Raw genomic sequence first — 25640 nt, 5'->3', positions numbered from 1 at the left:
GACTCCCAAGGTGAAGAGGAGACCCAGCTTTGGCTGCAGAAGGCTTTTGCTGGGCTGCGGGGTTGAAGGTCAGTCAGGGGGCGTGGCCTCGGCGCGCTGCTGCTCCTTAGCGGAGTTGAGGGGTTATCCCAAGTCCAGGAGTGTGGAGATCGAGAATCAGTGAGTAGCTTCTGGTCAGTCCCCCTCTGACCTCTGACTTGCCACAGGCCCACAGCGCCTCCCGCCCTGCTCCCACTTCTGGGCAGCCTAGTCGGCCGCCTGTGCCTGGCTGAGGGCCTCAGCGCCCTTCCTCTCCGCCCTGTGTGTTGCTATCCCTCCATCTTGCCCTCAGTCCGGTCCCTCTCAGTGTGATCACCCCGTTTAGCCTCTGTTCTCCCTTTTCAGTGTCCGCTCCCCGAGCCGCTGAGATTCACAAGGACGTTCAGGTGAGGGTCCTAGGGATTGGCTGCGTGGGATCGCTGGTTTCCGGGAGTCCTGCCAGCAAGCAGCTTCTGCTCACAGAGCACGCTGGGGTTGGGCAGACCAGGGCGCAGGGTTGGAATTGGCCCTGAGCAAAGGCCAGTGGGCTGTAATTAAGAATGTGGCGGAGGCCTCGAGCTCTGTTCTTTTCCTCCTGGCTTCCGGTCCTTGGCTGTTGTGTCAGAACTATTATGGGAATGTACTGAAGACATTTGCAGACCTCCAGACTAATGCTTGTGTCACGCCAGCCACGCTGGTCCCCAAGTACATCCAGGAAACGCTGAAGAATGTACACGAAGACGTTACTTCGAGGTAGAGTGTATATACTGTTGCCGCGAAGCCTCCAGAGTGCAGTTTTCCCATACCCGTCGCTAGGGAATTTGCCATATCTGTTGGCCATCCTTCTTCCCGTGTCTACTGTGAAACCCCAAAGCTCGGCACTGAGCTGCTTGCTCCTCTGCTGAAGACCCCTCATAGTTGCTCTCCATCACTTCCCATTGCAGGAGACAGTCAAGCTCCTTGGACCGTGGCAGACAGTCAAGTGTTTAATAGACTAACTCATACTTTCTAGGTAGTTGATCTTTGCCTGGCATAATATTGCCCACCCGGAGATCAGTTATCAAAGAGGGTACCTTACCTCCTGCCTCTCCAACACCTCACCGAAGTCTTCCTAGCATCATGGAGCCTTCTTCCCCCCCCCCCCACAACCACTGCCACACTTACTCCCAGTGACACTCACTGTCTGTCAATCACGAAAGGTTCCATACCTGTAGTTTTTACCTCTCAAGTTACAGGATACTTTCCTTGTTCAGTAGACAGTGCCTTAGATGTATGCATTCAACACATATTTTAGATGGTTTTCTTGAGGCTTGCTACCTTGCGCGGTGCCCAGCAACACTGCTATGGCAGCCATGCCCTGGTTTAGTGGGAGAGACAAAATAGTAATGTAAGTGGGTGATGGAGGGACGGGGGAGGAAATTACCACCTGAGACTTTTCCAGTCTGTTTTTAAAACATGTCTTTTCCCCTTCTCAGGTATTATGGCTGTGGTCTGGTTGTCCCCGAACACCTGGAAAACTGCCAGATTCTGGATCTGGGTTGTGGAAGTGGCAGAGACTGCTATATGCTTAGCCAGCTAGTTGGCGAGAAGGGACATGTCACTGGAATAGACATGACTAAGGCCCAGGTAAGGCAAAGATTTGGAGGAAAGGGAAGAGGTTTTGCCAGATCATTCTTTGAGGCTGGAAACTGCTTCCCGCTGTCCTTCACAGTGTGTTTAGGACGGCTGGGGTTTTGTTACTGTCATTTGTGCCTCTTGTGACCTAGAAGTTGAGGACGTTGACAATCAGTGACTCTCCTGGAGAAGTCAGTCAGAGGTTTAACCTGATAGATGAGCAGTGTGATGACCCAGCGGCATTTCCTCTTCTGTGGTCATCTCTGTCATTGGATAACTCAAGCAAGACTCACTTAGTTGGGAACTTCTGTCCCAGGCTGTGGCTTATCTTCCATGCCTCACGAATCTTGTCTATCCATCCAGAATAACTCAGGGCAGGGAAAGCATATGGCATTAGCAATACGACAGTTTTCAGGGGGGAAAAAGATTTATTTTTGAATGATGCTGATGACCAAATCTGTAGTTTTCTTTTTCTAGGTGGAAGTAGCTAAAACCTATCTTGAGTACCACATGAAGAAATTTGGTTTCCAGGCACCCAATGTGACTTTTATTCACGGCTGCATTGAGAAGCTGGCAGAGGCTGGGACCCAGCAGGAGAGCTACGATATTGCTGTGTAGGTCTGCAGCCTTTCCGCTAAGAGCAAAGCCCATTTCCTTTTGAGCACACAAATGCTACCACTCTTTGATGGACGGACTCTTGTTTAAGGAATTAAACTAGGGGCCTAGAGAGATGGCTTGGTGGTTAAAAGCACTAGCTGTTTCTACGGGACCTGGGTTCAATTCCAGCACCCACATGGCAGCTCACAACCATCTCCAGTTCCAGAGGATATGACCCCCTCACACAGAAATACAGGCAGGCAAAACCACCAATGCACATGTAATAAAAATAAATATTTAAAAAAGTTTAAAAAAGAAAAAGGAATTACACTGAACTTAGCAGTCCTTTATAAAGGAATGAGGTCTCTGTAGTCCATTAGCAACAAGACACAGCTGCCTCAGAGAGAATTTAAAGTTGCCATGTGTGTCTAGTCTCTGGCACAACCATGTGACCAAGGATAGTTATGGATACAGCCCAACACAAAGGCACAAACTTAAATATTATGAGGTTTTTTTTGTCACTCAGTTGTGCATGTGTTGGTGTAAGAGTAGAAGACAGTGTCACATTGCAGTGTCAATCTTTCTGCCCACCAAACTAAAGTCAGTGACCTCCCGGGCCAGCTTGTCCCCAGTCTGTGCTCCTGTAACGCATACTCACCTCTTATCTGGAGTGCAATGGTGGGTTGTGTTGCCAGAAATTTGTATTGGAGCATTTCCTAATTGTGTGAGCATCAGTGTGTACTTCCTCAGGCTTTTTTTTTTTTTTTTGGTTTTTCGAGACAGGGTTTCTCTGTGGTTTTGGAGCCTTTCCTGGAACTAGCTCTTGTAGACCAGGCTGGTCTCGAACTCACAGAGATCCGCCTGCCTCTGCCTCCCAAGTGCTGGGATTAAAGGCGTGTGCCACCACCGCCTGGCTTTCCTCAGCTTTGATGATAGAGCCCTCTGCACACTTAGGCTGGGTGATGTACACAAAAGAGCCAGCCCGTTGATACTAGGGCCCGCTGAACAGAACATCGGATCAATTCAGACCTAAGAGGTGATGCTCTCCAGGGCTGCAGTCATTCAAGATGTGCGAGCAGACGGTTTTACAGTGCTTTTTCTTGTAAGCAGAGTAAGCCCACCATAAACTAACGATAAAAAGTAAAGGCCAGTTGTCTTGTTCATGAAGTGTGGCGCACTGTGTGTCATCGTACATGCTGTATTTTTCCACAACTGGCAGCCAGTGAAGGTGTTGACTCCAACCTTGTTACAGACACTTGGCTAACCTACTATGGTGTAGCTCTGGTTGTCGCTCTTATGAGACTACCATCGTGTTTTGAGATAGGGTCTCACTATGTAGTTAGTGACCGACTGGGAACTTGCCATGTAGACCAGACAGACCTTGAATGCACAGAGATCTTGCTTCCTGATTAAAGGCAGGCACCACCAGATTTAGCCATGACTATATTTTTTTTCCATTGCAAATTATAGTGTTTTGTCTTTCTCATTTTCCCAGGTGACAGGATCGGGCTGTTTTGTTTTGTTTTGTTTTGTTTTTTTCCTTTGATGCTGGGAATTGCACCCTAAAGAAGCATTTTACCATTGAGCTACATACCTAGCCTCAAACGAAAGTGCCAGGAAAGCTGCCTTTGAGGGACTTTGTCTGTTCTCATGTCTTGAGCACCTCGCACAGCAGGCATCTGGATCCAGGTTTAGTTTCGTTGCCTGGTGAGCATCAGGACAAAAATAAGAATCACGCTTCCCATTCCTTCATGCACATTTGTTCTCCCTGGCTACTTCTGATATGTCTCAAACAACTTGCCTGTCTCCCTCGTCTTGGGAAAAAGTTGGGTATGAGGAAGGAAGGAGAGCCAGGAAGAACTGGTAGCTTTGATGGTAAGATGGAAGCCCCTTTGGGTCTTAAAGGATTTGAGTCCTTCAACATCTGTTCTTTTTCCTTATTATTTTTTTAGATCCAACTGTGTTATCAACCTTGTTCCCAACAAAGAGCGAGTGTTCCAGGAGGTGTATGACACGCTGAAGGTGAGGGAGAAGGAGATGGCTGGTCTTTAGACACCTGAGAGGGCTGCCAGGATCATACACTCTTCCGCAACTAAGAATTCAAACTCTAGATTTATTAAGAAGGAGCCAGGTTGGCCATGGTGGAGAATCAGGGGTTCAAGTCCTTTGCAATGTAGGAAGTTCAAGGCCAACCTCAACTGTATGTGATGCTGATTCAACAAAAAAGTACACAAAAGGGGGGGTGTGAAGTGGTTTTGGCGAAGTACTCTAGCTAGGGCTTATTTTTTCCTCTCAGGAAATGGGTCATTGACTATCAGAATATTGGCCTTCGATCCTATTGCCCCTGGTTACTATTGACTGTGACTCGCAGGTGACACCTGCAGAGTCACCGGAACCTGTTGAGTCACTCTGGAAAGTCCCCAGGAATTCGCCTTTCCTCAAACAGACCCTGCTTTTCCGTGATACTATTTCTGATACCTTACTTTTGAAAACTCTAAGATGGACGTTTTCTATGGAGGCCTTTTTAGAGGGGAAACTTCCATTTGCTCTCCAGCCTCCCTGACTATGAAGGGGTTTGTTTCATAGTGCTAGAGAACACTGGGATTTGGAGGGCCGAAGGTGAAGTTCAGGGGCAGAAATGTGCAGACACAGGGCTCAACCCCAAGCAGTGCAATAAGAATTGTGGGATGTTTGGCCTAAGGGGCTCTTCTACAGCTCAGATAGAAGTATCTCTAAAGGGCTGGGCTGGGAGTCAGTGGTTAAGAGCACTGGCTGTTCTCTCAGAGCACCCAGGTTCAATTCCCAGCATCCACATGGTGACCTCCAACCAGCTGTCATCCCAGTTCTAGAAGCTCTTCTGGTCCCCAAGGATACTAGGGCACAGACATACATGCAGGCAAACACATAGGCCTATTTTTGTAATTATTTGTAAAATTACAAAATAAAAATTTAAAGTTATCTATGTAAGAATGATCCCATGCTGTTTCAAGGATACCATCTTGTATACCAGCTCATGATATTCAATGAGATCAAGTAAGAGACGCTAAACATTACTATAGAATGTAGGTATCCATGCTTCTGAAATTAGCTAAGTAAATCCTTCAATTCCTGCTAACTCCTTTGACCTATATGTTAAGGATATATAAAAATTTTAATGTGTAACAACATCACTGTAATTTTCCGTCTTTTTTTGGGTTTTGTTTTTGAGACAAGTTTTCTTTGTGAGCCCTGGCTCTTCTGGAATTCATGATATATATCAGGCTGGCCTTGAACTCAGAAATCCCCCTGCCTCGGCCTTCTGAGTGCTGAGATTAAAGATGTGTGCCGTCACTGCCCAGCTTCATCACTATAATGTTTTCCTTCCTCCCTCCCTCCCTTCCTTCCTTTCTTCTTTTCTCTCTCACTTTTTTTTTCTTCCAAGACAGGGTTTCTCTGTAGCCCTAGTTGTCCTGGAACTCTTTCTGTAGACCAGACTGGCCTCGAACTCACAGAGCTCCCCCTGCCTCTGTCTCACAAGTACTGGGATCAAAGACGTGCACCCCGCCACCTGGCTCAGTGACTGTAATTTTCGAGGGTTAGACTGTTAATTCTGTAGATGTGCCTGTTGGTTGTCCAGATACCTAGGGCTTGTTCTCTTTGGATTAGCTAAAAATTTAGGCAACCTGAATGTATTTAGGAGAAATACGCATTTTCCCCCTCCTGTGTTCTTGTTTATTTAAAAACTTTAAGAAATTTACTTATTTTATTTTACATGTATGAATGTTTTGCCTGTATTCACACATGTGAACCGCATGTGTGTCTGGTGAGCACGGAGATCAGAACTGTACTTACAGATGTTGACTGAACTTGGTTCCTCTACATCAGTGGTTCTCAACCTGTGGGTTGAGGCCTCTTTGGGGGTTGCATATTAGATATTTACATTACAATTTATAATAGTAGCAAAATTACAGTTATAAAATGTAATGAAATAACTTTATGGTTGTGGTCCCCACAACATGAGGTGCTGTATTAAAGGGTCGCAGCTTTTGGAAGGTTGAGCACCTCTGTTCTAATCTATTTGAATCCTCACATTTTGTTATTTATTTAGAATTTTCCTGATAAGACAGCTCCTTTATGTTACTTTATGTTTTTGAGATGTGGTCTCTCACTGAACGCGGAACTCACCAAGTTGCTGGTTGATCACTTTCAGGGACTTAGATGTTGGCCCCTTCAGAGCTGATGTAAACTACACCTGGTTTTTGTGGATGCTGTAGACCAGAACTCAGCAGGCACTCACATGGCAAGCACTTTACCCACAATCCATTTCTCCATCCTGGTACATTTCCGTATGTGCAAATAGTATACACCGATGGTATTCACGCTCCCTTCGTCCTCACACGCTTCTCCACTTCCTGATAACTCCCTCCTTTCTGAGTATTGGAAAGGAACTTCCTGTTGGATAGGACACAGAGTAATTAAACACCTCTGTCCCGTGTGTTGATTTTAATGAGCGAGGCAGCCGTTACTTGTTCAAAGGTCAACTTGGTCAGTCTCAGGTCAAACACTGGAATTTTGAAGTTGATCTCCTGGACTCATCAATTTTTTTGTTTGTTGTTGTTATCTGGGATCAATGTAATCTTAAACCTTGCTCAAATGTGCGCTGCTCTTTTTCAGTACGGTGGGGAACTATATTTCAGTGACGTCTATGCTAACCTTGAAGTGCCAGAAGACATCAAGTCACACAAGGTTTTATGGGGTATGTGCTCTTGCTTCATTCCCATCATTGGTTATTGACTAGTGTAGAGTTCCATCCTGCAAGGAAGCTGCGGTGAGACCACAGGATGGGAGAGCCAATGGAGTGTGGCCAAAAGGGTCTATTCTTTTCTGCTACCCAGACGCAGTATGAGGGCTGGTGAGACAGCTCAGTGGGTGAAGGAGCTTGTGGCTCAGGGCTGGCCATCTGAATTTGATTCCTGGAACTCCATGTAAAGGTGGAAGGAGAGAACATTCCACAGAGCTGTCCTCTGACATGTACATGTCCACTGTGGCACATATGTCCACATGACCCCTCCTACCACTGTAAACAAGCTTTTTAAAAAAGTGATATAATCTCAAGCAATTTAATTAATCTATTATTGGTCTTCTAAACTATAAATTGAAAATAATAACAGACTACTTTACAAAACTATGTTGAAGAATAAATGAGATAGAGTATTTATTCTTTTATAGTCACTTGAGAGTCGCTGGAAGTTGAGGAGACAAATGCATGCTCATGGTCAGTCGGACTGGAAAATAGCAGTGTTTGCATTTAAACGGGAAGTGGTGGCCATGCCTGAGGTCTCAGTTCTTTAGAGATGAAGCAAGAGGATCGGTGCTTATCAAGGCTGGCACAGGCCACATGAGACATAGTCTCAAAAAAAATCCAACTTTTAAAATAGATTATCAGGGCCGGTCTATGAGATGACTCAGTAGGTAAATCACTTTCCTTACATGCCCAACGAGCTGAATTCAATCCTCAGAGCACGGAGAGAATAGACCTCTGTGCTTCATATATGCCCTGTGGTGTTTGTGCCTCACCAAGAATGTGTATGTATGCATACATATATATGTGTGTGTGTGTGCATACATATATGTGTGTGTGTGTGCATACATATATATGTGTGTGTGTGTGCATACATATATATGTGTGTGTGCATACATATATGTGTGTGTGCATACATATATATGTGTGTGTGTGTGTGTGTGTGCATACACACACATGTGCAGGGAAGAGATGGCTCATGGGTACAGCCACTTGCTGCCAAGCCTGACAACCTGAATTTGCTCCCCAGGATCCCCGTGATAGGAGGGAACCAACTCCTGAGAGCTGTCATCTGGCCCACATGTGCACTGCAGCATGTGCTGTCTCTCATATCGCAGCAGACAAACATATACTATATATATACATACATAAATAAGCCAAGTATTTTTTGCACATCTTTAATTCTATCACTTGGGAAGCAGAGGCAGGCAGATCTCTATAAGTTCAAGGCCTGGCCTACATAGAAAGTTCCAGACCAGTGAGAGCTACATTGTGAGAGCCTATCTTCAAAAAAGTAAGACAATAAATAAGAAAAATAATTAAAATATAGGTCTATGTACCCAATGCGTGGCTGGTACCTGTGGAAGCTATATGAGGGTGTCCGATCTTCTAGAAACGGACTTACAGACAATTGTGAACTGCTATATGGGTGCTGGGACTCAAACCTGGGTCCTCTAGAAGAGCAGCCAGTGCTCTTGGTCTCAGACCCATCTCCCCAGGTCTAGTCTAAACATGTATAAACAGTCTTATACAACTGTGTTGCTCAGCTTGGCATGTTTGTTTGCCGGTGACCATTAGTTTGTCTCCAACTTATTGATGTGACACATAAAACGTGCATGAATATCTTTGCACTTGAAAATAATCTGTAAAAACGCCTTGTGAACATTAGTGGTGGTGATTGTTCTAGTAATAGACTATGAGATTCATCTAGAGCTAGGAGGCGGGTTTTCAGAGCATGACTGAGCACGGACACAGAATTGTGATTGTGTCTTAGTAGAACCGACACATCATCACTGTCCTGAAAACAATTCTCAGAGACCTCTAACTAACAAATTCTGAATTTAATCACTACTCTCTAGGCCTCGTGGATACTTCCAGGCCCTATGTTTTATTTTAAATTTATAATAATTATTTTTTCTTTTAGTTTTTGATTTTTCAAGAGAGATAAGGTTTCTCTGTGTAGTCTTGGCTGTCCTGGAATTTACTTTGTAGACCAGACAGGTCTCAAACTCACAGAAATTTTCCTGCCTCTGCCTCCCGAGTGCTGGGATTACAGGCGTTTGCCACCCCATTTGCTTTTACACAGTGCTGGGGATCAAATCTAGGACTTTGAATCTGCTAGGTATGCGACTAAGCTACATCCTTAGCTCTTGTGGTTTTGTCTTTTTGAGAAAGGGTCTCATGCTCACCCGGGATGCCCTTGGACTCCTCATTGTCTTACCTCTCTCTTCCACCTGCTGGGATTACAGGTGGGCACCTCCATGGACAGTTAGGTCCTACATCTATACTATGTCCTAGCTAATTGTGCAGGCTATAAATTTCCATAATGCTGCTGTATTGATTGCTCTGTAATTTTTCTTTTAAGGTGAATGCCTGGGTGGCGCTTTGTACTGGAAGGATCTTGCCATCATTGCCCAAAAAATTGGATTCTCCCCTCCACGTTTGGTCACTGCCAACCTCATCACAATTCAAAACAAGGAACTAGAAAGTGTTCTTGGTAAGAAACAACAGCAGAGATTCTGATGTGGTGGGAACGGTTTCAGTTCAGTGGTTAGTTAATTTAATGAGTGATTCTTTTTAAAAAAATGGGTATTAGTGTTTTGCTTGTGTACATGTCTGTGTGAGGGTGTCAGTCCCCTGGAACTGGAGTTACAGAGAGTTGTGAGCTGCCATGTGGGTACTGGGAATTGAACCCAGGTCCTCTGTCAGAGCATTCGGGGTTCTAACTGCTCTCTAGCCCCCTTTAGTGAGTGATTCCTACCAAGGGGAACTGTATCACCTAGACCTGAATGACTTCAGCCCCTCCCTCAGAGTGATATTTAATGAAGTGTTTTGAGGCAGCCACAGAGACAACTGATGGTGCACCGTGAGGAAATCCCGTGTGCAGCATCCTCCTGTGTTGAATGCAGCTGGGGTGCAGGAGGTGAGCCCTGTGTGTCTGCTTTCAGGGGACTGTCGCTTTGTGTCTGCCACGTTTCGACTCTTCAAACTCCCTAAGACAGGACAAGCTAAAAGATGCCAAGCTGTTTACAAAGGAGGGATCACAGGGCATGAAAAAGAACTGATCTTCGATGCAAATTTCACATTCAAGGTAAACAACAACAACAACAACTGCTCAAGGGGTAGCAGTGTGGCTCAGGGGTAGCGCACTCACCAGCCTGCGCAAGGCCCCATGTTCCATCTTCAGCAAGTGGGCTGGGCAAGGCTGGTATCCATTGTGTCTGCAGCATTCTTTCTGCTTTTGCCCTTGTACCACCCCCTGACCCCCACCCCGCCCCCCACTACGTTACCTTTCTTGGATCTTGAGTTTAACCTTAAATTGCTTTTCACTATTCTGATGTTGATTGGTTTGTGTGTAATTTTGTTTTTTTCCTTAATTGAAGTTTTCATTGTACTTCCGGTAGAACAGTAAACTTTTTTTCCTAACTTCTATTTTTTCTTTTTTTTTTTTTTTATTGATTTTTATTGAGCTCTACATTTTTCTCTGCTCCTTTCCTGTCTCTCTCCTCCCTCAAGGTCCCTGTGCTCCCAATTTACTCAGGAGATCTTGTCTTTTTCCACTTCACATGTAGATTAGATCTATGTAAGTCTCTCTTAGTGTCTGAATTGTTGTCTAAGTTCTCTGGGATTGTGGTTTGTTGGCTGGCTTTCTTTGCTTTATGTTTAAAAACCACCTATGAGTGAGTACATATGATAATTGTCTTTCTGTGTCTGGGTTACCTCACTCAAAATAATGTTTTCCTGCAAAATTCAAGCTGTCGTTATTTTTTTCTGCTGTGTAGTACTCCATTGTGTAAATGTACCACATTTTCCTTATCCATTCTTTGGTCGAGGGGCATTTAGGTTGCTTCCAGGTTCTGGCTATGACAAACAGTTTGGTTTAGATTTGGTATGGAAGGACTGTCAGGGGAAAAGAAAGACTCCCAACAAATGATCACCCCAAACCACTGCTGGAAGCCAAATGCCTTCTGGATCTACAAACAAACAGAAAGGCCAGAAACCTGAAAGCTTTCAGAACCAGCAGTCAAAACCAGATAGTCAACGGATAGGATCGCTACAGCAAGGGCAGAAGAAACAAATGGCTGCTATCCAAAGCCAGGGAGAGCCCAGCCTAGGACCCATCAGTAGCCACCGAGGGAGACAATCCAGGCTATTTAGGCACACGGTCCTCACTGTGCGGGTTCTGTTTTGTTAAAGCACAATCTGAGGCTGAGAACGCAGCTTGGTTGGTAGGGCCCTTGCCTGGTATGTGTGAAGCTGGCATTTAATCCACACTGCTTGGAAACAGCTGCGGTGGCACATCCTGTCTGTCATCCCAGCACGAGGAAGGCAGAGGCAGGAGGATTAGAAGTTCTAGTGTTAATCCCACCAATCGAGAATAAGACCGCAGCCACAGTTTAAAGCTAAATTTGAAGCAAGCTTTAAGTACTGGCCAGGTGGGTGGGCTCTGGCCAGGTCCATACTCAGGTTACTGGAAAATGGCCCAGAATCAAGTATGGCCTGGGCTTTAAGGAAAACCCATAGTTGGTTGCATCTCCCTGCAGGTCCAATCAGGATGTAGTGGCGTTTCAATTGTATTTTAATAAAAATTAAATTTTCCTGAGGATCAGAAGAGTAAAACAGCCACACTGGTCAGCCTTAGAGACCAGGCAGCAATGACACACCTTTAATCCCAGTAGCCACACTAGCTTGCCATAGAAACCAGGCAGTAGTGGTGCATGCCCTTAATCCCAGAACTGGAGAGGATTATAAAAGAGGAGGAGACAGCTCTCAAATACAGTATCATTCGAAGATTCCTGGAGGCAGGATCACCATTTTGGACTGAGGTGGAGGTGAGAGCCAGTGGTTGGCTGCTTTGCTTTTCAGATCTTCCGGTTGAACCCCAATTTCTATGTCTGAGTTTTTTAAATTGTGCTTCATCAGGGGTAAGCATATATCCTGACATAAACCTCCAGCCCACACGTGATCAAGCACATCCGGTACAGATGGGGCAAACAGCTTGTTTAGGGGAGTGAAAACATGGAACTTATTGTAGCCTCCAGCATTTCAGGAACTGTCTGTCCTGGGGCAAGGGGCTGGCAGGTCATAGGCATTTTTGTTTCATGGATCTCTACGGCACAGTAATTAAAACTTAAAATGTAATGTTGGCTCTCACACAAGGTCATTTTTGGGTACATAGCAATTTTGCAGCCAGCCTAAATGGCATTAGACACAGTCCAAAAGAAAGGAAGAAAGGAAGGAAAGGAGGGAGGGAGGGAGGGAGGGAGGGAGGAAGGAAGGAAGGAAGGAAGGAAGGAAGGAAGGAAGGAAGGAAGGAAGGAAGGAAGGAAAAAAATCTTTCTGAAAATGCTCTATTGGGTATGGTGGAACCCATTTGCAATCTGAGCATCTGTGAGGAGGCTTAGAAGAATTGCAGGTTCAAGGCCAGCTTGGGATATAAGTGAGTTTCAGATCAGCTTGGGATATACCATTGGATTTTGTCTTTAAATTTTAGAAGGGAGTCAAAGAGATGGTTCAGTGCTTGCTGTACAACCACGAGGACTGGAATTCAGATCCCAGCTCCACATGCCAAGCCAGGTGTCCTGATACATAGCTCATACCAGCACCAAGGCCCAGTCAGGAGAGCTGCTGGGGCTCGCTCACTGCCAGCAGGCTGAGAACACCACGTTCTGGGGAGATTGCCTGAAGGAATAGACAGATAGTAATAGGAGACTCACCTAATGCTTTCTTCTGGCCTCTGCCTGTGCATAGGCAGCATGCCCTCAAACACGTGTGCATACACTCATATAGAAATGCTTTTTTAAAAATTTAAAAAATAAGAAAAAAGAAAATATTTTTTGAATACCATGCATTGCTTTAGGGCAGTGGCTCTCAGCCTTCCCAGCGCTGCGACCGTTTAATCCACTGCCTCATGCCGGGGCCCCAGCCGTCGAATTGCTTCGTTGCTACTTCAGAACTGTAATTTTGCTACTGTTAGGAATCGTAATGTAAATATCTGTGTTTCTGATGGTCTTAGGTGACCTCCATGAAAGGACCATCTGACCGCAAAGGGTCATGACCCACATGTTGAGAAGCACTTTATGTAACCCATTTGCCAAGCATCTTGGGATTCAGAGAAATACTCTTCAGAAACAAGTGCTCCAGTGGAGCTCCCATTTAGCTGGTCAGGTAAAGTTCAGGGTGAGACGGTTTCTCCAGCTGTCTCTGAAAACGCATTAAACACTGGGGCAGGGGGTGTCCTTTATAGCACTGTCACCTAAGAAACATTGGTCAGCTGACCCTCTGCAAATACACGTGACGTCAACAGAGGGGTCTGACGATGACGAGAGAAGAGCGCCTCAGAAGGCCGGTTTGGTCCCTTCCCCGAAATGTCACACAATAGTAAGCTGGCCTGGCGAGACGGCTCAGCAGGGAAGGGGGCTTGCCTGGGACAGCCTGGCAACCTGAGTTTGGCTCCTGGAACCAAAAGGACCGCAGTGACGTCTTTTGCTGTTCATTTTGTGCTGCCCTGTAGGAAGGCGAGGCTGTCGAAGTGGATGGAGACACGGCAGCTGTCTTGAAGAACTCGCGTTTTGCTCAGGATTTTCTCTTCACACCTGTTGTAGCCGAGCTGCTGGCTGCCCAGAGCTGTTCTGGATTAGAAACAAAGGTTTGTTTCACTTTCAGTCCCATACTTCAAACAGGTCCCTTAAAACGGGAAAAACTGCAGGCTCTGCTAAAACAACAGTTTTCTTTGCGGCGGGCTACCTCAGCTAATATACCTAAATGATTTGATTTGATTTGACAAATTCTTCTTATTTAAAGATTTATTTTTATTTTATGTGTTTGAGTGTTTTGCCTGCATGTTATGTCTTTGTACTGTGAATCCCTTGGAACTGAAATTACCAACAGTTGGTAGCTGCCGTGTGGTTGCTGGGAATCAAAGCTGGGTCCTCTAGAAGACCTTAACCATGGAGCCATCTCTCCAGCCCCTAAATCCTTTCCCCCCTAATTCTTCACAAGTCTATAGTAATCTTTGGGTTTCTGGAATATCTGTGAGTTAACTGAAGGTGTCTGCAATCCCTGTAATTGTGCTTGAATATATACCTTCTTGGGAAACGGTCTCTTTGGTCAAGTTCTCAGAGGAGTCCAGACACCAAAAAGGTTAAGAGTTACACAAAAGCATGTTACATTCTGGACTCAGTACCACATACCCATATATAATTCTGGTGACTAAGAATGAAAGGGAGCATTACTTGAATCCAGGAGTTCAAGCCCAACATGGGCAACAAAGGAAGACCTTGTCTCAAAAACAAACAAGACAAATCCAAACCCCAGGTGAACATTACAAATGGCTTATATTTCCTTCTGGTAGTCACCAATTCTAAGATAAAATTAAGTAATTCTTACCAATTTAACCACTTAAAACTTAGCACAGATTTAAAAAAATTATTATTATTTTATTTTGTTTCTATGGGTATTTTGTCTACACGTATACCTGTGCACCACGTTTGTGCATAGTGCCTACAGAGGCCAGAAGAGAGTGTCCAGTTCCCCTGGGACTGGAGCTGTAGACAGTTGTGAGCTGCCATGTGGGTGCTGGGACTTGAGTCTGCGTCCTCTAGAAGAGCAGCCAAGGCTGCGTCATCTCTCCAGGACTAAAAACATTTTTAATTAGTTTTTTTATCTGTTATTAGTGCATGTGCACACGCATCACTGCATGTGCCGAGGCCAGAGGATGGCTTGTGTCAGTAGCTGCTCTCTTTCCATCGTACGGGGTTTAGGGATTAACTCAGGTCGTTAGCTTTGACAGCAAGCTGCTTTCTGCTGAGCATTTTGTCAGCTCCCCCATCTTATGCTTTTAGAAATGTATGACTCAGTGGCGTTTAGTTCACAGACATCAACACTCTCTACTTCCAAAACTCTCGCCAAAACAAAACAAGGCCAGGGCAGTGGTAACCCGCACGTCTTTAATCCTAGCACTCAGGAGGTGGAAGCAGGCGGAGCTCTGTGAGTTCGAGGCCAGCCTGGTCTATAGAGCTAGTTCCAGAACAGTCAGGACTGTTATACAGAGGAACACTGCCTTGAAAAACAAAAACCAAAAAAACAAAATGTTCACCACCCCATGCCCAGTGAGCAGCTGTCTCCTCACCCGGTTCTCAGCAGTGGCTGGTGGGCTTCCACTCCGTGTTTCTGCCTCCTTTGGACGTTTGATATGGGCAAACTCATACACATAGGCCTTTTGGAGCTGACTTTTTCACCTATGTTTCCAAAGCTAGTTCTTCACTTGGAGTGTGCGTCCGTCCTTCCCTCGCCTCCGCATAGGCTAGAACACATTGCTTAGCGTCCTCTTGATGTGCTGTCCCCTTCTTGGAGACTGTCAATGGCGCTATTAGCTATCGACAAATTTGAAAAACAGCAAATTTGTTTGAGTTTCTGCTTTCCAAGATTTTGCATCTATACCTAAGAATGGAATTGTTTTGTCTACATTCCTAACTTTTGGTGGCTTTTGGTGTTTTTTTGTTTGTTTGTGGTTTTGAGACAGGGTCTCACTGTATAGCCCTGACCAACCTGGAACTCAGGGTGTAGACCAGTTCATCTTGAGCTCACAAAGATCCACTTGTCCCTGCCTCTGGGACACTGAGATGAAAAGGAGCGAGCTACCATGATCGGGCATATTCCTAGCTTGTCAACAGCCAGCGAGCTGTTTTTCAGAGCAGCTGGACGGACCACTTTGCATCCCTAGCCCTGTCTCTGGAGCAGTCCTGTTGCCGGTGACCGCACCCTGCAAGAGCAGGAACAGAACTGAATCTCCAAGTTGTGCTTATGCAGAAGGCAGGTGATCTGGGACGGCCGTGGCCTGATACCTTAAAATCTGCTTCCCCTTATCTGCAGCCAGCAGCTTTAGCAGCGCAGGGAGAGCAAAGGCCATCATTCCTCCAACATTCTTGTTCCTCTTGTCAGGTGGCCAGCCAGCCTTGTCCCTGAGCTCTGTGATGTCAGTGCCTCTGTCCTTATCATCTCTTACCCTCTTCCCTTGTTCTCTGAACATCTGGGCCAACTCTAGTCAGTTTCTTCCTTTATTGTCCTTGTCTCCTCCAGGGCCATTTGGCCTAGGGAGGTAACTCGGAACAAAGAGGTCACTAGCAAGAGCGTGGCCACGCCGACTCCTTTCTGTCCTACGAGGTACAAATGTGCCTTTAGAATGTCGACTATAAGGATGTCCTCACCCGTCTCTCCAGTCCCATTGTGAGTAGCAACCCCTATAAGTCTGCACTGAGGAACAGTAGATTCTTGCTGCTGTGCAGCCAGTGGTTAGCATGGCTTCTCCTCGGTATGGGAGTCTTCCAGAGTAAAGCGGTGCACACCGTCTGAAACAGCAGGAGTTGTGCTAAGAAAGATTTTTAATAAAGGAAAGCTAGGAAGGCCTTCCAGATACTGGAAGGTTCAGGAGCCAAAGGCAAGAAAAGACAGATGGGAAGTGAAAAAAAATCGGCCTTCCTTTCCATGATTTTATGGGCCATCTTAACCTGTATTAAGGTCTATTTTATTCATTTGGCTTTTTAAATCTTATTTATTCATTTTTGTTTTTTGAGACAAGATTTCTCTGTGTAACACAGCCCCGGCTGTCCTGAAATTCATCTTGTAGACCGGGCTGGTCTCAAACTCACTGAGACCCGCCTGCCTCTGCCTTCCGAGCGCTGGAATTAAAGGCGTGCGCCACCACCGCCTGGCCTATTCAGTTGTTTTCTAATGTTAGATTTTCTAAAATTTTAGTTTATGCATATGGATGTTTTGCCTTATGGATGTATGTTCTCCACATATGTGCCTGGTGCCCGCAGAGGTCAGAAGAGAGCACCTGGCCCCCAGGAACTAGAGTTAAGATGGTTGAGGGGCACCCTAGATGGTTGAGGGGCACCCTGTGGGAGCTGGGAACCGAGCCTGGGCGAGCAGATTGTATGGCTTTGATCTGAGTTTCTCCCTAGTTTAATAATGTTGAACCTTTCTCCACGCTCAGTGGCCGATTGCTTATCTTCTTTGAAGAAATGGCTCATCACGTCATGGCCCACTTTTAAACTGGGTTGGTTGTCGTTTGCTATTGAGTTTATTTATTTATTTATTTATTTATTTTACATACCAATCCCAGTTCCTCCTCCCTCCTCTCTTCCTGCTTCCCCCACCTACCTCTCACTCTGCTCCTCAAAGAGGGTCAGGCCTCTCCTAGGAAGTCAATTAAGTCTGTCCCATCACCTTGTTGAGGCAAGACCAAGCCCTCTCCCCTCCCCCCCCCACCCCCAGGCCTAGGCTGAGTAAGTAAGGTCTCTCCCCATAGAGAATGGGCTTCACAACGTCAGTTCATACATCAGGGTTAGATCCTGGTCCCACCGTCAGTGGCTCCACATTCTGCCCAAGCCACACCACTGTCACCTGCGTTCAGGGGGCCTAGCTGGGGCCTGTGCAGGTTCCCCAGCTGTCAGTCCAGAGTCACTGAGTTCCCACTAGCTTACTCCTCCCTCTCTTCAGTTTAAGAGTTTTAGAAAATATATGTTTATATTCTGTCTGTTTTGTTTTGTGGTGCTGGGGCTAAACCCGGGCCTTGCACACTGCAGGCAATCTCTGACCACTCACCTATACCCCAGACTTGTACATCTTTGTTCTCAATACCAGGCCTTCTCAGATATATATTTTGTTACTGTCTTGATAGTATTCCTGGCTGCACAAAAGGTCTTAGTTTAAGTTTGGGCACATTTAAGGACCTATTGTCGAATGTGTTATGAAGATTCTCTCACTCTTTTATGCTTTGCTTTCACATTGTAGGATTTAGTATAAATATTGCGATAGGGTGATGGTATATGTGGCCTGTTGCTTGCATGGGTGGCCCTTTCCCATGTGACGTTCATGTGTTTGATCTTATGACGACTCTGTCAGGGTTGCAAACAAGGATACAAGGTGTCTTTGGGAAGGCCTTGGGCACAGTTGGTCAGAGTTCACTGTGGCCAGGTCACCACATCCGCTTGTGCCAGGCTTCAGGGAACATGTGGAAGAGGTTCTATGCAGGACCGAGTTTAAGTTCTCAGGCCAGGTCTTAAACAAATTCAACAGGCCCAGCGTGAAAATGTTTTCTGAAGACTGGCTCATCGCCAATGGCAGTGGGGGCCGCTCATGATTTCCTCGACAGGTGACGGGGCATTCGTTTAGACAGGCTCCCACGGCTGTCCTTCCTTGGTCACGTTCACCAGTAAGTCCTGCATTCTAGCCAAAAGTAAAAAGATTCATTATTTATTTTATGTGTATGAGTGCTTTGCCTGCATGTATATGCATGTATGTCTGTGCACCATGTATATGTCTGGTGCTTGTAGAGGTTAGACTCCCTTGGAGCTGGAGTTACAGATGGTTGTGACTCACCATGTAGGTGCTGGGAACCGAGTCTACCTAAAGCGAAAATTTAAGGTAGAAGTGTGACCCTTCTTTTTTTTTTTTTTTTTTTTTTTTCGAGACAGGGTTTCTCTGTGGCTTTGGAGCCTGTCCTGGAACTAGCTCTGTAGACCAGGCTGGTCTCAAACTCACAGAGATCCACCTGCCTCTGCCTCCTGAGTGCTGGGATTAAAGGCGTGCGCCACCATCGCCCGGCTCTCTTTTTGTTTTCTTTTGAGACAGTTTTCTGTTGCCCAGATTGGCATGAACTCCTGATCATTCTGTCTCTGCCTCCCAAATTCGGGATTGCAGACATGGAGCATCATGCTAGGTTCAACATGACTATTTGTGGTTGGGGAAGGAGTGAGTCCCAGGGATAAGAGGAAAAAAGCCCAGAAAACAGCCATGAGGACTGGTCCGTGTCTGTGTGTGCATACATGGACTGGTCCATGTCCGTGTGTGCACATGTGAGCTGGTCCGTGTCCATGTGTGCACATGTCAGCTAGTCTGTGTCTGTGTGTGCACGTGTGAGCTGGTCCATGTCCGTGTGTGCACATGTGAGCTGGTCTGTGTCCTTGTGTGCACGTGTGAGCTGGTCCGTGTCCTTGTGTGCACGTGTGAGCTGGTTCGTGTTTGTGTGTGCACACATGAGCTGGTCCGTGTCCGTGTGTGCACATGTGAGCTGGCCCGTATCTGTGTATGCACGTGTGAGCTGGTCTGTGTCCGTGTGTGCACGTGTGAGCTGGTCCGTGTCTGTATGTGCACACGTGAGCTGGTCCGTGTCCGTGTGTACACTTGTGGGCTGGTCAGTAACTCCCTCCCTGTGGGTATGCAGACTGGCCACATCTCTTCTACAACTCCTTACCTCTTCTCCCTTCTCATTCTAGCCCCTATTGCCTAGTAACTTAAAGCATCCAATAAAAATGTATGTAGCCATATGTGGGAGACAAGCCAAAGATGTATATAAGCTCAAGCTTGAAACTTTTGGGGACTCTAGTATTTACATAATAATTTCCTAGAAACCTGTGGGCATAATGAACAATTTTCTGGTAGAAGCTTTGGGGTCTTGTTTCTTGACTACAGAGCCTGTAACACTTCATTTCAAATATGAGCTAGTCCAGTTGATTTAAGTTGCTTTCACGAGCTTTCCTTTCTCTCTCCACTGTAGGCAGAGCTTTCCATCTAGACCTCCAGTGAGCTCTTTCCTGCCAGCCACTGCCCAAATAACTGAACAGAGAGTTATTTCTAAGTTTATATGCTCGGCCAATAGCTTAGGCTTGTTTTTCACTAGTTCTTATAACTTAAATCAACCCACTTTTATTCATCTAAGGCTTGTTTACCTCATGTACACACTTCCCGTCCTGCTTGCTCTGCATCCCATGGCATCTCCTCTGACTCCAGTCTTTTTCTTCCCAGCATTCTCTTAGTCTGGTTTTCCCCCTCCTAACCTTATCCTGTGCTGCTATTGGCTAGTCAGCTCTTTATTAACCAACAAGAGTAACACATATTTACAGTGTGCACCCACCAAGTCTGCTGCCTAAGGGTTCTGTGGCAGACAAAAGTGTTGTAATGTGTTTGGGCATTATCCCTAACAGCACGTCCTGGGAAGTGGATGCGCTGGATATTGTCAGCCTGGCACAGGTTCTCAGGGCCTTGACAGTGAAGCCAGTCCGTGCCTGTTTCTCTTTCCACTGTGCCACCCTGGTGTGTGTTCTTTGCACACCGCCCAGTCAGTCTCTAGGTTTTGTGTGGCTTGTTGGAGCTGTGGGCAAGCAGTGCCGTCCCAGCCTGCCCTGATTCTTTTGTTGTCTCACTGATCTCAGCACGCCAGCCTAGTGGCTCGTTCTGCTCCCCACTTCTGTGCAATTCGGGGCAGAAGGAGCACGCTGGGTCACCTTGGAGTCCTGTCCTGTCAGTGCATACATCAGGGTGATGGGTTGTTTTTCTGTTTTGTTTTGTTTGAGGACTAATTAACTGTCAACTCCATGCACCTCAGGTCACTGTCTGTGACTCCTGCTGCGAGACATCTCCAGTCACATTCCTAGTCCCGGGGTTAGTGGATCCATCTTCTTTTGCCATTAATACTGGGTCACAGAACTTCCTTGCCTTCCTAGGAAATGCGGTTCCTTTTGTGTAGGTTTAAGATCCTTTCCAAAAGCCTTGCGAGACTCCAGTCTCCACAGGGGAGCCGGCCCAAAGCAGATCATGTCACCTTTGCTCTCTTGCTGTCTTAACCTGCCTCCATTTCTTCTCTGTCACTTTGATTTGCCCCTCTTTCCTGTCAGACCTGGTGACAAATCTCACCCTGTCCCGGCCATCTTCCGTCTGTCCCAGGTTGGCAGTAGCCTGACTTGTATCTGAAACATCCTGTCCAGTGAGGATGGGGGAGAAAGGACCAAGCCATTCTCCAGGAGTGTTTCTGACAGCTTGTTTTCCATTCTGCACATGGAAATGCCTTCTGGGTCCTGAAATCCTGGGTGTGAGTGCTTTCTCGCTTCTCAGTTCAGGCAGTGCCCCGGGCTTCCCTGATGCTTCTCGCAGAGCGCTTGTCTTCTGGCGGGTGTTCCCCAATCCGGCCATGTCTGATCCATGCCCACAGCAATCCAGGCTGGAGCCCAGTGACCTCTTCAGTTGTGGGGGGCACTATACAGGTGCTGCCTAAGGGCCTGTTGACACTGTTACTAACAGGAGTTGACACTGTTACTCATTTTCTCAGCTCATTTCCCACCAGAGAAATGCCCCGGCCTCCATGTTCCAGGCGCTCACTTGGCAGACTCAGTGTGACGTTGCCTGCAGGATCTGTGGGTTCCACAGCAGTACAGTACATGGCTGGTTTCTTGAGTGGACAGCCTTCCCACACTGGCACACACTGTGCCTTCCTGTTGGCCTCTTGACCCCTATAAGATCAAGTGAAAAGACAAAGCTCATAGACAAAGAGTCGCCGATCTCATCCGCAGCCTGTTCCTCCCTCAAGCCTCTCTTCCCAGGTATTCTAGTCTCCTGCACCCCACTCTCTCTGCAGGGTGACACCTCGGACCCATTTCTCACCTCACTCTTTGCCTCCATCTCACCCAGCAGCAGGCTAGGACCTCAGACTCGGCATCATGTCTTCCCACTTTGGGAGGGAGGTTAGCGGCTTAGAGAGAGGTAGACACACACTCAAGCTGTGGCTCTTCCAGCCTTGTTTGCCGCCAGCTGGGCATCAGCTAGGAACAGCTGTGTGACCCAGAGACATGGCCTTGCACTCTCTTGGAGGAGGAGATACTTATCATTTTTATGAAGGAATTTGATGATAAGCCCTGGGGTACTGAGCGCAGGCAATTGTCCTCCATCAGCTGCCATGGGGGCGTGAATGATGCCAGTTTGTGGGTGATGCTGATTTGCTACAGATTGGCTTGAGACCTCCTCCTTTCTCTTCCTCCTCGTCCCTCTTCCTGTCTTCTCTCTCTCTCTCTCTCTCTCTCTCTCTCTCTCTCTCTCTCTCTCTCTCTCTCTCTCTTGATTGCTGGGAATTGAATTCATGATGTTATACATATGAGGTGAACATACTCCCATTGAGTTACAACACCCCCCCCCTTTTTTTTCTCTTCTTTAATCCTGACAAGTAAAGTACAGTTTTGCCTACAGAGTTACGCAATTGCCGGGTGTGATGGCACGTGCCTGGAGTGAGAGGTGGAGGCAGGAGGATCAGGAGTTCAAGGCCATTCTCAGCTGCATATTCAAGGCCAACCTGGATAATAGGAGACCTTGTATCTCATCAAATAAATCAGTCAGCGAGTTACGTTGCTAAAACGCGGCGGCATCTGAAACAATGCAAGCAGGGTTTGTGCAGGAATGTCACTGTTATTACTGGTTAGCAGTGATAACAGAAGCAGCAGGTGCTAAGTTTTATGGGACAGTCATGTGTCCAAGGTGCTATGTAGTCCTCCCAGTGGCCTTTGTGATGCTCGTCCTCCAGATGAAGAAGTTGAGGTGCAGGGAGATGAATTTCCTCATTCAAGATCACACAGCTGGAAGTTAGGGCTCACATCTGCTTTTAGAGCGGGCACTTTAACTAGCACACTGCAGCCCTGCATCCTTTTTGCAGACCTGCAGGGGCTCATGCTGCAAAGGATGCTTGTTTAGATGTCCCCGACTCCTGTTTCCTTCTAGTCTTTCAGGACAAGAAATGTACATCTGGAAATGATGCTGCTGTTTTCCTATTAGTAGCTAGGACACTGACAGGGAAGAAGGGTATGGAAAATCATTTGTATGTATCTTTGTGTGGTGTATGCATGTGTGTGCATGTGTGTGTGTATGTGTGTATGTATATGCACACAGAGGTGGACATGCCTGTGTTTTGGAGACAGGTTCATGCACTGGCCCCGAAGCCCACTGTTTTCTCTAGACTGCATGACCAGTGAGTTCCAGGGATCCTCCTGTCCCCACCCTCCTCAGTGCTGGAGTTACAGGCAGGTAACCATGTCTGGCCTTTTATGTAGATGGTGATATCTGAATTCAGGGCCCCATGCTTCTGCAGTGAGCACTTTCCCAGTGCTGTCTCCTAGCCTCTGGGAACCAGTTTTGTGAGTCCAGAGAGGAGCGGCCAATCCTGCTTACCATGAGCCATCCGTGCCCCAAAGAGAAAGGCGTGCTGTGGAGGTGAAGGCTCCCGGGGAGAGAAAGGCGTGCCGTGGAGGCGAGAGCACCCAGAGAGAAAGGTGTGGCGTGGAGGCAAGGGCTCCCAGAGAGAAAGGGGCCGTGGAGGCGAGGGCTCCCAGAGAGAAAGGGGCCGTGGAGGCGAGGGCTCCCAGTGAGAAAGGGGCCGTGGAGGCGAGGGCTCCCAGAGAGAAAGGGGCTTGGTTTTGGCAGAAGCAGCATCAGTGAACAGACTCTAGTCTGCTGAATACAAAGTCCCAATCCAGGGTGACCTTTTGACCTGTGGAAATGGGCTGGACAGACAGAAGGTTCACTAAGTAGGGGCACTTGTTTCTCTTGCAGAGACCCAACTTTGATTTCTAGCACCCACTGGCAGCTCACAACCTTTTGTACCTCCAGTTCTGGGGATTTAACTTCTGGCCCCCACAGACATAATCTTTTGTACCTCCAGTTCTGGGGGATTTGACTTCTGGCCCCCACAGACATAATCTTTTGTACCTCCAGTTCTGGGGATTTGACTTCTGGTCCCCACAGACATAATCTGTTTTACCTCCAGTTCTGGGGGATTTGACTTCTGGTCCCCACAAGCACTGTACACCTGTGGCACACAGATATTCATTCAAGGAAAACACCCATACTTGTAAAATAAAAATAAATAAACTCTTAAAAGAAAAGTGGAGACTGAGGGCAAGTGACGGCATGGCCACCATTCAGACGAGGCTGTCCGTCTCTTGAGTATAACGGTCTTCCATGCTCCTGTTGGAATGTCCGTCAGCAATAGTATGAGTGTGAACTTAACAGCTTATCTCCCTTAAAGTGACTTGTTCATGCCCCAGGTTCCTTGTCTTTGGTCCCATTTGGCCCCTGGTCCACTGGGCTACTATAAGAAGCAGCTCATTTGGAGGTAAAAGGAAAAAAAAAGACAACTGTTTCTCCTTAGAGAATTGTGTTCTGTACTCTAGGGTCAGCGTGGCTGCTGATGGCATCCCTAACCTGGACATCAGTGGCTGTCCGGCATCTCCAACCTAACACTCTTGTCTTATGTCCATATTTCCGGAGACTGAGGCCTAGGAAGGGAAGTATTAGCTTTTCAGCATTTTAGTTCCAGAGGTAAAAAGGCACATGCTTGCGAGAATCTCACAGACCAGAATCAGCTGGATAAAACGAACTCTCTGGCCTGGCAGAAACTACTTTTAAACAGAGCCTGGTGGCTTCAGCACTTAGGAGGTTAAGGCAGGAGGATCACCATGAGTTCCAGGTAAGCCTGGGCTACAGTGTAAGACGAGAGAGCCCTTTGGGGCTGGAGATCTAGTTCAGTTGATAGAATGATTGCACGCACAGGGTCCTGCGTTCAATCCACAGCGCAACGTAAGCTGAGGGTGATGGCATATGTATGTATGTAATCTCACACTCCCTTAGTGTCATAGTGAGTTGGAGGCCAGCCTGGGCTACGTGTAGATCTGTCTCAAAAACAAAAGCAAACAGAAATGAATCCTCCCGCTACCTTGTACAGTCTTTCGAGTAAAATTTACCCTGGTAGGAGTGAATCTGAACGGGCCATCTTTTTTTCCTTAGTTTGTAGCCCAGGCTGGCCTCCAACTCCCTGCCTTAAAGTCCCGATCCTCCTGCCTCCACCTTCACATTGCTGGGGGTGGGCGTAGAATTATGTGGCACCAGGCTTATCTTTAAAGGTCATCTTAACTCTGGAGTGCCGGTGTTCCTCCAAGGTCTGGATGGTACTGTAGCATTTTATCTCCCTCCTTGGGAAATCAGTCCAAATCAGACAGAAACATCAGTTTGGATACATCAAAACCCTTTTGTCTTTTCATTCTGGTTTGCCTTTTGACAGGATATAATCACAGATCCATTCAAGCTTGCAGAAGAATCTGACAAGGCGAAGCCCAGACATGCACCTGATGGCGCTGGAGGCTGCTGCGACAAAAAGAAAAGCTGCTAGATCGACGGCCAGCGCGGAGCTCAGTTCGCGCGCGAACAGGCGCCTAAAAAAACAAGGCTCAGCCGGGCTTTTAAACCTCCTCTTCCCCAGTCCCCAGTGCAGAGATGACGGGAAGGTGGCAAAGGCACCACAATCTAGATTACTGCAAAGAATAAGAATGAGCTTTAGAAGGTGTTAATCTAAGGATCACAGCTAATCACCAGCCTTTCTATTTCGCTATTCCAGGGTTCCGGTGCCACCTAGTGGTCAGAAGTAGGACTTGGAAGCGTAAGGTTTAATTTACTCAAAGGGCTCCAGGCATCGACATTGGAGGATGGTGGGAGAGTATCTTCCTTCTGGCCTACCACCGGACACAGCTGGACTTTTGTGTTCATTCAGGAAGTAGAGCCCTTACTAAATTTACACTATGTCAAAATATTGTCAAGTCAAATTTGTTAGGAGTCCTCTTCAGGTCCATGTCTTCAAACCTTTGTATTCCTGCTGTAATTCAATAAAGAATAAAACAAATGAATAATAAATTTGAACTCAGCTCACCCTGATGATTGACACCACAGACACTGTCCTGGTCTGTCTTAACTGGTGTTTGTTTTTGTTTTTGTTTTGTTTTTTTCAAAAGGAAAGCTAAGAGATATGAACAGGATT

The 25640-nt window shown here is 46.7% G+C and overlaps 1 protein-coding gene across 1 annotated transcript; it reads left to right on the top strand.

Annotated features, from left to right (window-relative positions):
- Positions 1-25501, top strand: As3mt (arsenite methyltransferase). Its single transcript, XM_057779224.1, has 11 exons — positions 1-159; positions 385-425; positions 644-771; positions 1494-1644; positions 2110-2246; positions 4182-4251; positions 6883-6964; positions 9375-9506; positions 9958-10100; positions 13524-13658; positions 24891-25501. Coding segments are annotated over exons 1-11 (1128 nt in total). The 5' UTR covers positions 1-158; the 3' UTR covers positions 24999-25501.
- The last annotated feature ends 139 nt before the right edge of the window (positions 25502-25640 follow it).

Source organism: Chionomys nivalis, chromosome 8 (assembly GCF_950005125.1).
Source record: "Chionomys nivalis chromosome 8, mChiNiv1.1, whole genome shotgun sequence".
Lineage (NCBI taxonomy): Eukaryota > Metazoa > Chordata > Mammalia > Rodentia > Cricetidae > Chionomys > Chionomys nivalis.
Note: the sequence above shows the minus strand (reverse complement) of the source record. Positions and strands in the feature narration are given on the sequence as shown.

Bases quoted from the DNA above. Each gene is read 5' to 3' on its own strand.
- As3mt (XM_057779224.1), top strand. The intron at 2,247-4,181 runs GTAGGTCTGCAG...TTATTTTTTTAG, and splicing joins GAGAGCTACGATATTGCTGT to ATCCAACTGTGTTATCAACC. The intron at 9,507-9,957 runs GTAAGAAACAAC...GTCTGCTTTCAG, and splicing joins GGAACTAGAAAGTGTTCTTG to GGGACTGTCGCTTTGTGTCT.